Genomic DNA, 12913 nt, shown 5'->3' on the forward strand with positions numbered 1-12913 from the left:
GAATTTTAGTTAAATGCTATATGATATTGCGTTGAAATCTGCCTAATCTGCTTCTTCTTTCTGTGTAGTGATGTAAGACGAATGCTTAAAACTACGGACCAAAACTACATACGATATACAGGTCACGGACTCATGCCCGTACATATTGTAAGTTCAATGATGTGGCCAATCATGACCCGATGTTGCATCTGTGGAGGTTGAAGGACCTGGGCTGTGACATGTGTCAGGGAAGCGCCAGGGGATATTCTGTCATGCGCTGAACATCCGATTGCCTTAGGCGCCTGACGACCAAAACTGTAAACCTGGCCTAGCCCCCCACCCCCCAGCCTCGTCGCTTCGGTTTCTCCTGGCTCGCTCGCCCTGCTCTACAGATCAGAATGGCCCAACAGCAGCATATTGAACGATCGCCTTCTTTGACTTCTTTTGAGGATGATGAAAACGCCGAATTATTTTCTGCAGTTCTATCGACGCTTGACATAGAGCAGTTGCCCCTGCTTGCGAATGCCATTCTACGGCGTCTCCAGCCCCTCCATCGAACCACCAATGCGAAACCCTCGACCGGTGAGCCATGTATGGATCTTACCACATACTCTTCCCGTTGACGTTTGATAGCGGCCTTCGCTGGATCGCGAAAATCCCCATTAACGGCACGGTAAGCAAATGGGATGAGTTGTCTGCCTCGGCCCTGATCTCCGAAGCAAACACAATGCGCCTCTTGAAGCGTGAGACCACCATCCCTCTACCTGATGTTTTGGACTTCTCCTCAACCACGCAAAACACTCTTCGATGTCCTTATATCATCATGACCTTTATTTCCGGAATCCCATTATACAACATCTGGTTTGGACACCGCCTAAAAGGCGCTTGTCCTGACACCACCCATTTACGCCGAATTCGCGCCCTCGAAAGCATCGCCTCGGCAATGGTTCAGCTAGATAGGTTTTCATTTCGAACCGGCGGCCGTCTTCTCTTTGGAGACGATGGCAACCCATCTCATATTGGGTCGATGCGACGAGTCGATCATAAGGCTATGCTTGACCGATGGTTCGTTCACAAAGATCCAGACGATGACCCTATCTATATCGAGTGTGCGGCATCTAGCGACCCGAAAGCGTACTACACCTTTATGCTCGATATGCACCCCGAACAAAACAATGTTCCCAGGGGTCTCGCAATGCTCTTACGCCAGTTAATAAGCTGGATCTCTCAGCCTAGTAGTATGGATCCCTTTGTCCTTGCACATCCAGACTTTGATATCCAGAACTTCATCGTATCCGAAGACGGCGAGCTCCGAGGTGTTATCGATTGGGATGGGATCGCTGCTGTACCTCGTACTCTTGGCAATGAAAGATATCCTGGGTGGCTTACACGCGACTGGGACCCAGCTATGTACGGATACAAGGAGTCTATGGACCATGGGGTGGAACCAAAAGGTGTATGGGAAGATTCGCCCGAATCTCTCGCCTACTATCGTGGTATCTATGATGACATAATGGCAAGGCATCGAATGGAGAGAAGAAGAGGGTCTGAAGCCAACCTCTGCCGAATGTCTCTCATTACGGAAAATTTAGCTATTGCGGTAGATGATCCTCGGTGCCGAAGTGCAATTCTGCGTAAAATGGTGCAGGAAATATGGGCTGTTGCTGAACGAGGTGGGCAACTGGATTTCACGGATCTAGCTGACATGTTCGCCGAGAGCAATGTTGATATCGTGATGATGGAGTCGCTCCATAAAGCCTTTAACACCCTTCTATCGAAGAAAGGGCTATAGGGTGCGTTCAATTACATACTCCAGAAGGGCAGAAAGGAAGTTCTAGAGCATAGATGATGTTATTGATTGAATGATATGTGCCACGATTCGAGCCTCCCTCCATGCTGAACCATGTATTCCCATGGGACTAAAAGGATTCCCACACTAGCATAACTAACTTAAATCGGATGGATAAAATGCTGAGTTATCATCTTCAACCATATCGTGCCTATAACATTAGGTGAAATTTTATGAAACGAACCCATATTTATTCATTTAATATTGTCCTGGGTCCTGGCCTACGTAAGTAAGATTCCAAGTCGAGTGATCTTCTTTGGTGGTGTAAAAAGAAAGTCATATATATCATAAGAGATAACTAGTTAGTACAGCGTAGAGCATATGGTGGGGCAGTGAGAGAGTGAGGGAAACTAGTCTAATGCGCTACAAGTACTAATCTTCTGTCGGCCTAGCCTATAAATTCTTACTGAGCACTTTGTACGTTCCTCCTTTTGAAAGTCTGTCCTCTCCCCACTTTCTTCCAACCTCGGGCAATTGCTAGCATCACGTCCCCACGCTATTATCATCATGGCAGCTACCCAGGTTACAGTGGAAATCTCCGTCATTTCCCCCACCGAACTACCAGTCAACACCTCCGGCGAATCCAATCGGTCAGACAAGTGGTCCAGCTAGCAGTTTTTAGGCCCTCATAACCTAATGAAGAATCTATTGAGAAAGCCTATGGAGAAAACCAAGCAGTGAGATTCGTTATGTAGTAAATAGACGAAGGAGAGAAGAGAGAAGGAGAGAGAGAGAGAAACTATCTACAGATGGCAACACTTTCTCCACTGCATAGTTACAGCCTCAATTTTTTTTGCTAATATATTTCAATTTAGACACCTACACGACTGTACCTAATCCATGTCTTCGGGTCTGACTGAGGCTACGGCATCAGCCTTGGGAGCCAACAACTTACTTCCGTACAATTTCAGCATATTCTTGCCCCTTGTCGGACCTGCAATGTGCAGCAGTTTGAATTACAGGTGGGGAAATTCCTTGTGGGGGTTCATAGCATTGACGTTCGTTCTAGCGCCTGTCCTCTTTTAAAATACGGAGAACAGCTCTGTACGAAGGCGAGCACGTAGATTGAATTAACTCAACTCTAAATATGCTGACACACCATAAATTTCAACCACCATGTTACACCATCGCCTCGCCACCTCGTATAAAAATTCATCCATATTGTTGGCTGGGTCGAACGATGTCTGTTGCTTCCTTGCTGTCAACAAGCCTCTCTGCAGAAGTCAACATACTCCAATCATCCAAATCAGTATGTGTTGGGAGTTCGGATATATTTAGAGGCCACGTCGCAGCATGACTCAGCCATTCATTGTGTAGCTCGTCCAGCTCGTGCTCGGGGGCATTCCGTTCGTGGCCAGGAAAGACAGAGCTTTCAAACAACAATTCAACATGTTCATGATGTGCATGATGTTTATGGTTTGGCAAGTTAGGAGTCTTCCTCACTCTAATTTTTGCCATCTGCAAGAAGGTTTTGCGGCTCTTGATTCCGCTGCTGGTGTTGCCCAAGGCATCGAATGCTGGCTGGGAAGTTTGCGAGAGAGCGATGAGTTCGGCAACCGAGCCCCAGCTGCGTGATGTGTGTCTACTGCGGATGACGTATATAACGTGGGCAGTAGCCATGATGAGGTGAGTAAGGAGGACTGTCATGGCAAGATATGATGTCAGAGAGCCTTTGAATGAGAAACCACTTATTTTCATGCTCGCCTCAATCGTTGTGAGATTCTCAGGGCTGACGGCGGGAATTTTCAAGGCAAGCTTATTTCCTAGAATTTGTTTCTCAAAGTCAGGAAAAAGCTTGTAATTCGCTAGCGGCCACTGAGAGCTTGCTCCTGAAGTATTGAACGCTCGATAACTTCCGGTACGGCTTAGACCGTCCACAATCACGCTGCAAATAATGGCTTCAACGAGAGCAACCTTGGCTTGACTACCGGACCCTCGATCAAGCCAGCCTGCGGTAGTTGCATTTGGAAAGGAGCCCAGGCCAGCATTCAGGAGAATACTCTCAATCGTGGATTGTCGCCAGGAGCTGATATCAGGAGAGGTTGTTGGGGGTGTCAGGAGATTCAGCCAGTCATCCCCAAGAGATATTCGACCATTACTAGAAGCCTGTGACGTGGCGGACCATTCGGGCGTGCGGTCGGCATATTGAATGTTCCACGGGTACCATCCGGTCCAGAAATTGTATTTGTTGGTGAACACCGTTGTCGGGACCCATCCAGCTTGAGCCGTACAGCCGACCACAACTCTGGAGGCCTTCTTGGATTCCCATGGTGTCTCAAATACTGCTCCAATACTAGCTGCGCCAAATTGAGCTGACAGATGGACCCATTGAAATCGCAAGTGATTAACAGCAGTATTGTTGAGACTGTGTACGGCAAGTGGCAAGCTTTGGGCGAAGTTGAACCGGCCATTGATGGATGGGAATTTCACAGCGTTGTCTGCGCCCAGCAACTCCCGCGGGTTCGCGCAGCGGACGACACTAATCCCACTCCTGACATTGGCAGAAATAATCCGGTCACCAACGTTATCGGGAGATATGTCTCGTTGTGATGTCAAAGCCTTCCACCAATCGGTAGCGAGCTTTTGCAAGATCACCACGGCTGCTACATGTGGTTGAATGAGTGTTGTTGCATCGGTGTCGCCATTTTTGCTGTTTCCTAGCGCATAGAGAGGGGGGACTTGAGACGAGGGACTGGATACCGGCCAATAGAAGTTCGAGCCAGAGAGATCATTCGCATAAGAGCGAACGTTGTGCGTGCGAAAATTGGTGGAATTGACAGTTCCCCAATGCTTCCACAGGGACTGAAACCCACCCGCAGGACAGATTCCCAGAAGAGTCGAGTCGTTGCGGTTGCACAATGACCGAAGCGCCGATAAGTCTCCTGATAAGTCGGCTGGCCAAAAGTCACCCTCTGAGCCATTCAAATAAAAACGAGTGCCTCCAGCGGCCAGGTCCTGGGATTTGGGCACGAGGAGGACCGCACTTGCGGGTCCAGCCAGTGCAGCCGTGAGTCCAGCCACGACGACTACCATGACAAACATGACCTTCCTGGGTTTATTGCCACGATCACCAACGTATTTCAACGTGCCATAGAATTCTTTCTTAAAGAAGGACTCGAAGTTATTGAAGGTTAAGCCAGAGCCTACCAGGCCGAGGGGTAGTCCATCTCCAAAAAGGAGCTCGGATCGGACGAAATGTAGAACAATAAGGCCGAGGCTATTCACAATCATGATCTCATGAGCTTTTGCAGCCAACTGGAGGAACATGAGATTGATGGTCTCGGATCTCACCGGCGACATCAGATCGGCTCCCAAGTAAACGCCTTTCAGGGCCAAGGTTATGATTGTAATGGTGACCAGGATAGTGACTAGGTGACAGGTACAGCGTCGCAGTGCTGTAAGCACCGATTCAGTGATGATGACTTTTGGAGGCTCTTCTAGTTCATCGTCGAGCTTGCTGGGAGAGCTGTCATCGCTTTTAGTTTTATTAAATGCATCACGAGGTATCCTCATCCTTGTCGATAGTCTGCCCAAGAAGAGAGAGGACAATATAGCTCAAGAGGAAAAGGGATTCGCGTGGAGAATAGGAAGGGAGCAACGAACGAAGAAGAGATAATGATTTGTTGATTCAAATGAATATCTCAGCTAAAGGTTTTTTTTTCGTTTTCTAACCTAGTCTGAGTGACCCTTATTAATATTATATTGTTCACGATGAAAGACAATGTACCCGGACAGGTTAACACCGAGTTTTGAGATTTAAAATCTGTAATGACTGACTATCACAATTCCCGAGACACCCTCACATGCACAATCTGAACCATTTCCTAGGTTTCTATGAGGAATTTCCTACGTGGGGCTCCGTCTGCCTTCGTACTCCGGAAGTTATGATAGGTACCTGGGTAGTATGTTATTTATTCTCTTTCATTATAAGGCTGGTCCCCTTCGACGTTGTTTTCTACTGGTCGGTTTCATTTCCCCTTTCCTCTAAGCCGCAATCTGCCACAAACATGGTCTAAGTATCACCAATTAGGGATCAAGACCATCATCTATTTTTTCTTTTTTTTTTCACTCTATGGCCCATGGGCTTTGTGGCGTCTGAGAAGGGTTACCCCTGTCTCATCTATCCGGTGGTCTGATTTTGTTGGTTACGCAGGCTTTCTTCTCTTTCTTACTTCCTCTCAGTAGGGAAACATCATATTCTGGACGACCAAACAGCCACTCTATCTCTTTAAAAAATCTCGTCGTGGATATGTTCAGGACGTAAGATTGATTGAAGACTGGGAAGATTGGATCTCAAGATCTGCGGGTCCGCTGGCCCCACCGCCCTTATCATTGGCTCCACCGATCCCCAGATGGATCTCCACATAAAATACTCCCGATGTCCCTTTCATAACCTAAATCAACCTCTCCCACTCATGATACACAGATACACGTCATTCCTAATCTTTGGCGCTCGCGTTGTTTCGTGCATCCGAGCTCGATACGCTAAGATATATGCCCCTTTGGATTCTGTGACCATCCGACACCCGTCCTCGTTATTGCGCGCCGACCAGAGAGCAATCAAGTAAATCGTCTCTCCCCCTATACCTTCCGCTCGGACAACTGAAAGTGGACATGGCCAATTTCTTGCGCCCCCTGCGCTTTGGTAGAATCTCTCTGTCGACCACCGGTCTCTTATTTTACACCTTCTCCCTCATTTACCTTCTCTCCCTTGGCTACTATCATTTCGCCAGCTATCGAGATCCCACATCCTATTTCTTCAACCCCCTTCGGGCCTACGAGCGACGATATTCGTCAACCAGAATTGCAGAGGCGGAGGAACTTTTACGCGATGTCGGTACCACTAATCAACCAACAAGACCGGAAAACGGGATCCCTACGATTTGTGTTGGAATAGCAACTGTACGACGGAGGGGAGAGCAATATGTGGGCTTGACAGTGGCATCCCTCCTGGCCGGACTGACCGAGTTGGAGAGGGAGAGCATCTTTCTGGACCTTCTCATCGGCAACGCAGAGCCATCGCAACATCCAATTTATTCGGAGAAGTGGGTTGAGACGCTGCCAGACCGCGTGCTGACGTACCAACAAGACAATCCCGATTTTGAGCGTATCAAAAATTGGGAGGACGGTGGCTGGTATCGAAACAAGACAATTTACGACTATACACATCTGATGCAGGACTGTTACGATACTGGCGCAGAGTATGTGGCGATGATCGAGGACGATACGTTAGCGGTCAAGGGCTGGCTCCCGTCCGCCTTACAGGCCCTCGACGATATCGTCAAGGAACGCACTGCAAATGAGAGATGGATATACCTGCGACTCTTCTACGTCGATGACCTCCTTGGCTGGAATTCGGAAGAGTGGCCGAGATATTTGGCTTGGTCGTTCGCGATTTGGGCATTGCTTACAGGGATGATGGTGGCTGCCAAACGAGTATTCACTCATGACCCGAAGAAGTTTCCAGCCGGCGCGATTTGGACCACGTCCTGTGTTTTCATCCCCGCCGCTATTGCGCTCCATTTTATGGCGGGAAAACAGACAATGTGGCCCATCTCCCCCGGTATCCATGAGATGAACCGATACGGATGCTGCTCGCAGGGCCTCGTGTTTCCTCGTTCCATCATACCTGACTTCCTTGAGCGGACAGACCTGACGACTGATTGGCTGGTGGACATGATGGTAGAGAAGATCGCAGATCACGAGGGCTGGACACGCTGGGCGGTGGTCCCGTCCTTGCTACAGCATATCGGGGTTACTAGTTCCAAAGGATATGGGTTTGATGATTCGGCGAAGACTCTATGGAATTTTAGATTTGAAGAATACCCCTATATTGGTAGATGAGAATCACTCTTGTGCAATACCTGAGTTCTTGACGGATGCGGTAGCCATGTTATCTTGACTAAACACATCCTAAAGGGACTAAGCGAGATAGGGTAGTGAGTGGTTGAGAGGGCGAGATCGCACGAGACGAGAGTGGCAAGGGGAATTCGAGGTGGCCGGGGGGGACTTTATAGAACCACGCACGGCGTGGAGGGGGAGAGAAACGAAGGTTGGAGACTAGCCCAAAAGGCGTAATTTGTGGAAGACAGCTAGCACGATCCCGTTACTAAATAATCTAATTCCCTTTTTGATAGCGATAGCGATAATGACGAAAGGAAACCCTCTTATTAGGGACCTGATCTGCCTAAGCTCGCGATGATGGATCGTACCCCTTATATGAGAGATAGAAGTACTGGTCTCGTCTTATTGCTAGCTGGATATATAGTCAGATCGACTCTGTAGAATAAGCACCGGAATTTGTCAAAAACGCCGAAGTACGCCAAGGTGATGGATGACTTGCCTAAAGCAACTTCTTTTCTCTCTCCCTGTCAACTCCATACATCACGAATATATGTGCATGGTTTCTCCATTTTCTTCATCGTGTAGATTCTACATCAGTAATAAACTCTGAACCTTTTCTTGTAACGGCCTAGTATCATTACCTTTCTTGTTTTGTCTTCCATCAAATTATAGGAATCTCAACTGGTTCCGTAATCACTTTCTTTCTACTCACAAGCACAGTAGACCAGCAAATCGAAAAACCTCCACGTTTCATTTAGCGATAAAACTATATACGGTCTTTGTATTCACATAAAGGAACCGGGGAAATCAGATATATTCATCCATAAACCAACCAGCAGTGGGCTATGGGCCCCCTACCTTCAAAGACCAACTAAGCCTATGGCCCATTAGTGGGGGCCTATGAGGGCCCCCCAACAAAGACCATTTCTATACATAAATCCCGTCTTGGCGCTCATAAACCTGCTGAATAATGCCTGTTTTTTACGCATGTTCTAGTCTGTAAGCTTACTTGGAAGATCTCGGCCCGCTGGCCCTAGTCTAGCCTAATACGGGGGTTCAATGGGTTCAATATGCAGATATATATATTTCATATAGACAGAAGTAGGTATATCTTCAATGCGGGCTAAACTTTGAAAACTTCAAATGCCACTTTAATAATATTAAAGAATATAAGTATTATTAGTAGATTTATTAATCTTATTGATTTTATAAATCTCATCCATAGTCAATTCTACCAATTGATTGACTTAATTCCTATAATGACTCGGTTAACTTAGGTCTTAGGCGGTAATTTAAATACTCAAAAACACTAGAAGAATCTGCATTACTTATGAATCTGCCAAGAATTGGCATTTTTGTATTGTTTGAGGCCCATTAGGCCCCCATAAAAGCCTAGTGGGCGTTTATCCTAGGCCCAAGGCCTATCGATGGGCCTAAGGACTGGCCCAAAGACCAGCCTATTTGCGGGTTGGTCCGGGTTGGGCTATGGGCTTTATGGGCCGGTGCGGAGGTCTAGGTGAGACATGACTTTCCTAGCTTCACCCCCCCCACTCCCCCACCTAACTTTCCTCCTTCAACCAATCACACTCATCATCCATCTATCCAAAATCAAGCATTCTACCAATCATACTCATCGCTCATCTATCATATCCCCTTCTCAACTGTCACAGCTGATAAGGGCGCCTTGCTTCTACGACTCTCCAGACTATCCCTAAGTTCGCCCCAACTTAGGTGGTTGACAGAATGTCGTCATCCTTAAAAGCGGTGAGTTCACATTTGTCTACTAATCTTTTCGTCTTATCGATACTAATATTCAAGCTAATCGTGGCACGGCCCACCACCACCTACCAGGTGTTGGTGGGCCCCACCGGATAGCAAATTTTCACCGGATAGCAAATTTTGTCAATTTTTTCATCTTCTTACCTATTTTATATCCTACCACCATGTCGGATCAAAATGAAAACGTCGAAATCCGGACCATATAGGCCGTAGATGCCTATGATCAGATAGATAAACCCAATTTATCTAAATTAGCGCGGGAATTTGACGTTCCCTACGGTCGGCTACGCGGTAGAATCCACGGGCGTAAGCCTAATTCTATCATTGTAGGCTGGAGCAAAGCATTAAACCCTCTTCAAACGCGAGCAATGTATTCCTAGATCAATTCTCTATATAAAGCCTATACCTACCCTACCCCTAAGCTTATTGAGCGGGCTGCAAATAGCCTGCTTAAAGACCGGGTAGTTGGCCATACCTAGGTCTACCGCTTCATCGATTCACTACCCCTAAATATGCTCTATATCAACCCTAAACCGGCTGAAAAATCGAGGGTTAATAGCGAGAATTTTGGAGAATTATACCTATGGTTTAATAGCCTCTGGGGGGTAATAAACTAATACTAATTCCTTCTAAACGAGATCTTTAATTAGGATGAAACCAGCTACCAAATTGGCTAGGGGAAACGATAGAAGGTTGTTGCTCCTATTAGTAGGGGTAATAACCCTACCGGTAGTTATAATGAATCAATTACCGGTATTGAATGTATCTCTACTTCTAGTTGGGTGATAATACCTTGGTTTTTACCTAAGGGTTCTATCTATATAGAGGAGTGGTATACCGATATCTCTACGCCTAATTTCCGGGTTAAACTAACCCTAAATAGCTATATCGATGATGAAACTACCTTTAAATGGCTCTATTCTTTTTATCTAGCTATAATTAGGCTAGTTTAGAAAGGTAGACTAAGGCTTTTATTGATAGATAATCATAGTTTCTATACTACTATTGAATTCTATGATTTTTATAAGCAAAAATTCATCGTTCCTTTCTTCTTTTTATCTTATACAACCTATCTATACTAACCGCTAGATAGCTAGGTATTTTAATACCTAAAATACTACTACCGTAAGGCTAATAGTAAGGTTGTTATATAGGGTGGAAGTGCGTCCAAAAAACGGGATTTTTTCCGGATTATTGAAGATACCCGGAAGTAAGCTTTAACGTTAAGAACTATTAAATCATCCTTTAAATCTAGGGGTATTTATCCCTTAGATCTAGAGGCTATTCTTGGTCCTTTACGTCAAAGAGATCTTGATACCGAGGGTGATGAAATCCTCCGTTTTTATACCCCCTCCCCCCCCGAGATCCTAAGCCCAGTCACCAATTTACTACTAGATACAATTGAGCGGGTTAATAGGCTTAATACTAAGCTTATTACCGATATAGATCAGATAGAGTATATTTCTCAAAGGGCTAAGGGTCATATCTAGCGTAGCATGGATGCAAATATCCTTTTGGTCTAAGAGCTTGGTCTGGTAAAGGCATCTTTAAAGAAGGCTCAGTAGCATAAAGTTGCCGCTACTACCCTAAGAAACCGGAAATCAATTCTTAGATCTAGGCGTACTGTGCTTGGCCCTGCTAGTGCAAACCGAATGATGAAGAAAAGGTAGGAATCAGATTCTAAGAAGCTCGATCGGCAGCAAGCAAAGCATGCCAAGATTTTAGAAGTTGAAGAATAGGCTCAAAAAGAGAGGGATTTGGCCGAAGATGAACGTGAAGCTGTAATGGTAGCTAGGTATGGCAATGGTCCAAATTGGTATATGAACAGCCATGGGAGTTATTTGTAAATAGTGTTTTAGTGCATTGAAATTGACAAAATTTGCTATCCGGTGAAAATTTGCTATCGGTGGGGCCCACCAACACCTGGTAGGTGGTGGTGGGCCGTGCCACGATTAGAGGATAGATCAAAAGCTGAATGTTTACGCCCAACTTAACCCAACGGACAAGACTAGGGACTTTCTACGTGAATTCTTCAAGATCCTTTCTCCTAACGGACGGAAACACCTAGCGGATAACGTTTCTAAGTGTGTAAACGACGAGCAGCTTCGCCAACTAGTCCGAAGCGTCGAAACTGGTTTATTGATTCCTTTAAAAGCCCAGGGTGGCAAAACGCCAACTGATATCACTCCGTCTCCGCGCTCTGGGCTTGAAGATTCAATCGAGGACCTTAGGAGCGAGAACATCGAGCCTATCACTAGAGGGACACAATCGCAACTCCAGCACCACTGCTTAGAAAGAGATGGCTATAAATGTGTTGCCACGGGAAGGTACAGTGGCAATCATGCCCATCCACATAATGCACCCACAACTTATCTCGAGGCGGCCCATATCATTCCATTTGCACTTGGATCTTTTCAGCCAAATGACCGCCAGGCAGTCGATAGACAGGCAACGATTTGGGTTAACCTAAGGCGGTACTTTCCAGTTCTTCGCCAGTTATCTTTTACCTCAGAACAAATCAATTCGGAAAAGAACGTCCTAATGCTAAGCATGATGCTTCACAAGGAATTCGGACAATTCAGAGTCATTTTTGAAGCAACCGGGGTTACTCACCAATATCGCATTAAGAGCTTTCCAGACGCCGTCACAGATGCGATACAAAATTTACCTAGGAATCGGCTTGTCACATTCAGAGTTCACAAAGGAAATTGGGAACTTCCAGATCCCGAGCTTCTCAAAATTCACGCTTGTATTGGAAACTTTCTGCATATGAGTGGCCAGGCGGAGAGTATCGACAAGGTCCTGGAAGATTTCGAAGATTGTGGTGGGCTTGCCCCGGACGGAAGCTCCAACCTTGAAGATCTTCTTGCAGTGAGCCGCCTCTCACTGCTACCCTCGAATGTCAACGAAACGCCCGATTCCAAGAAGTCTACAGAGCAGCAACGGCCTATCGAGCAGCAAAGACGCCTACAGGAGAAACGTTTTGACATTGAGAATCAACCATGGGGATGCTAAATTGCATGATCAGGGAAGCGGTTGCCACGGACGTATGGTCTTTGAAATAGATGGTTCGCAGTTAGTTCCTAGGAATTCAACTTACTTGCTAGCCCGAAGTGGATTTTGATATATATTGTAGGCATCGCGAGACACCCTATCTCCTAGGGCTTCCTTTGTATAGTGTAGATAGCTTCCCTTCTCTTCTTCCTTTTCCTCTGTAGAGTCCAATGTAGATTTTTTTCTCTATGCTTTATATTTCTCTCTACGTAGCCTTCCTTCCTTCTATTAGGTTATAAGGCCCTTGCTCATAGACTCTAAGTATCTTTAAAATCATCAAAATTATTGAGACTTTATCTAAGTGAATTAGAGTTTTCGAATTTCGTTACCCCATCTGTCATCATTGACCCACGACCTAACAATCTACCCCATTTCTTCTACGTTCCGCTCTTATCTGTTGAATTAACC

General features: G+C 46.1%; 4 protein-coding genes across 4 annotated transcripts; 3 read left to right on the plus strand and 1 right to left on the minus strand.

Annotated features, from left to right (window-relative positions):
- Positions 1-568: 568 nt before the first annotated feature.
- Positions 569-1771, plus strand: N7516_006007 (phosphotransferase family protein; the record flags this gene model as incomplete). Its single annotated transcript, XM_057218727.1, has 1 exon — positions 569-1771. The coding sequence occupies one exon, from the start codon at positions 569-571 to the stop codon at positions 1769-1771; it is 1203 nt and encodes a 400-aa protein (XP_057072818.1).
- A 1209-nt stretch (positions 1772-2980) lies between these two features.
- Positions 2981-5341, minus strand: N7516_006008 (uncharacterized protein; the record flags this gene model as incomplete). Its single annotated transcript, XM_057218728.1, has 1 exon — positions 2981-5341. One exon carries the CDS (start codon positions 5339-5341, stop codon positions 2981-2983), a length of 2361 nt encoding a protein of 786 aa, XP_057072819.1.
- Positions 5342-6442: 1101 nt separating this feature from the next.
- N7516_006009 (uncharacterized protein) lies at positions 6443-7672 on the plus strand (the record flags this gene model as incomplete). The annotated part of the gene is made up of 1 exon (XM_057218729.1): positions 6443-7672. The coding sequence occupies one exon, from the start codon at positions 6443-6445 to the stop codon at positions 7670-7672; it is 1230 nt and encodes a 409-aa protein (XP_057072820.1).
- A 4332-nt stretch (positions 7673-12004) lies between these two features.
- Positions 12005-12466, plus strand: N7516_006010 (uncharacterized protein; the record flags this gene model as incomplete). The annotated part of the gene is made up of 1 exon (XM_057218730.1): positions 12005-12466. One exon carries the CDS (start codon positions 12005-12007, stop codon positions 12464-12466), a length of 462 nt encoding a protein of 153 aa, XP_057072821.1.
- Between the last annotated feature and the right edge of the window lie 447 nt (positions 12467-12913).

This window comes from Penicillium verrucosum, assembly GCF_028828655.1.
Source record: "Penicillium verrucosum strain IBT 35672 chromosome Unknown utg000002l_segment0_segment0, whole genome shotgun sequence".
In the NCBI taxonomy this organism is placed as follows: Eukaryota; Fungi; Ascomycota; class Eurotiomycetes; order Eurotiales; family Aspergillaceae; genus Penicillium; species Penicillium verrucosum.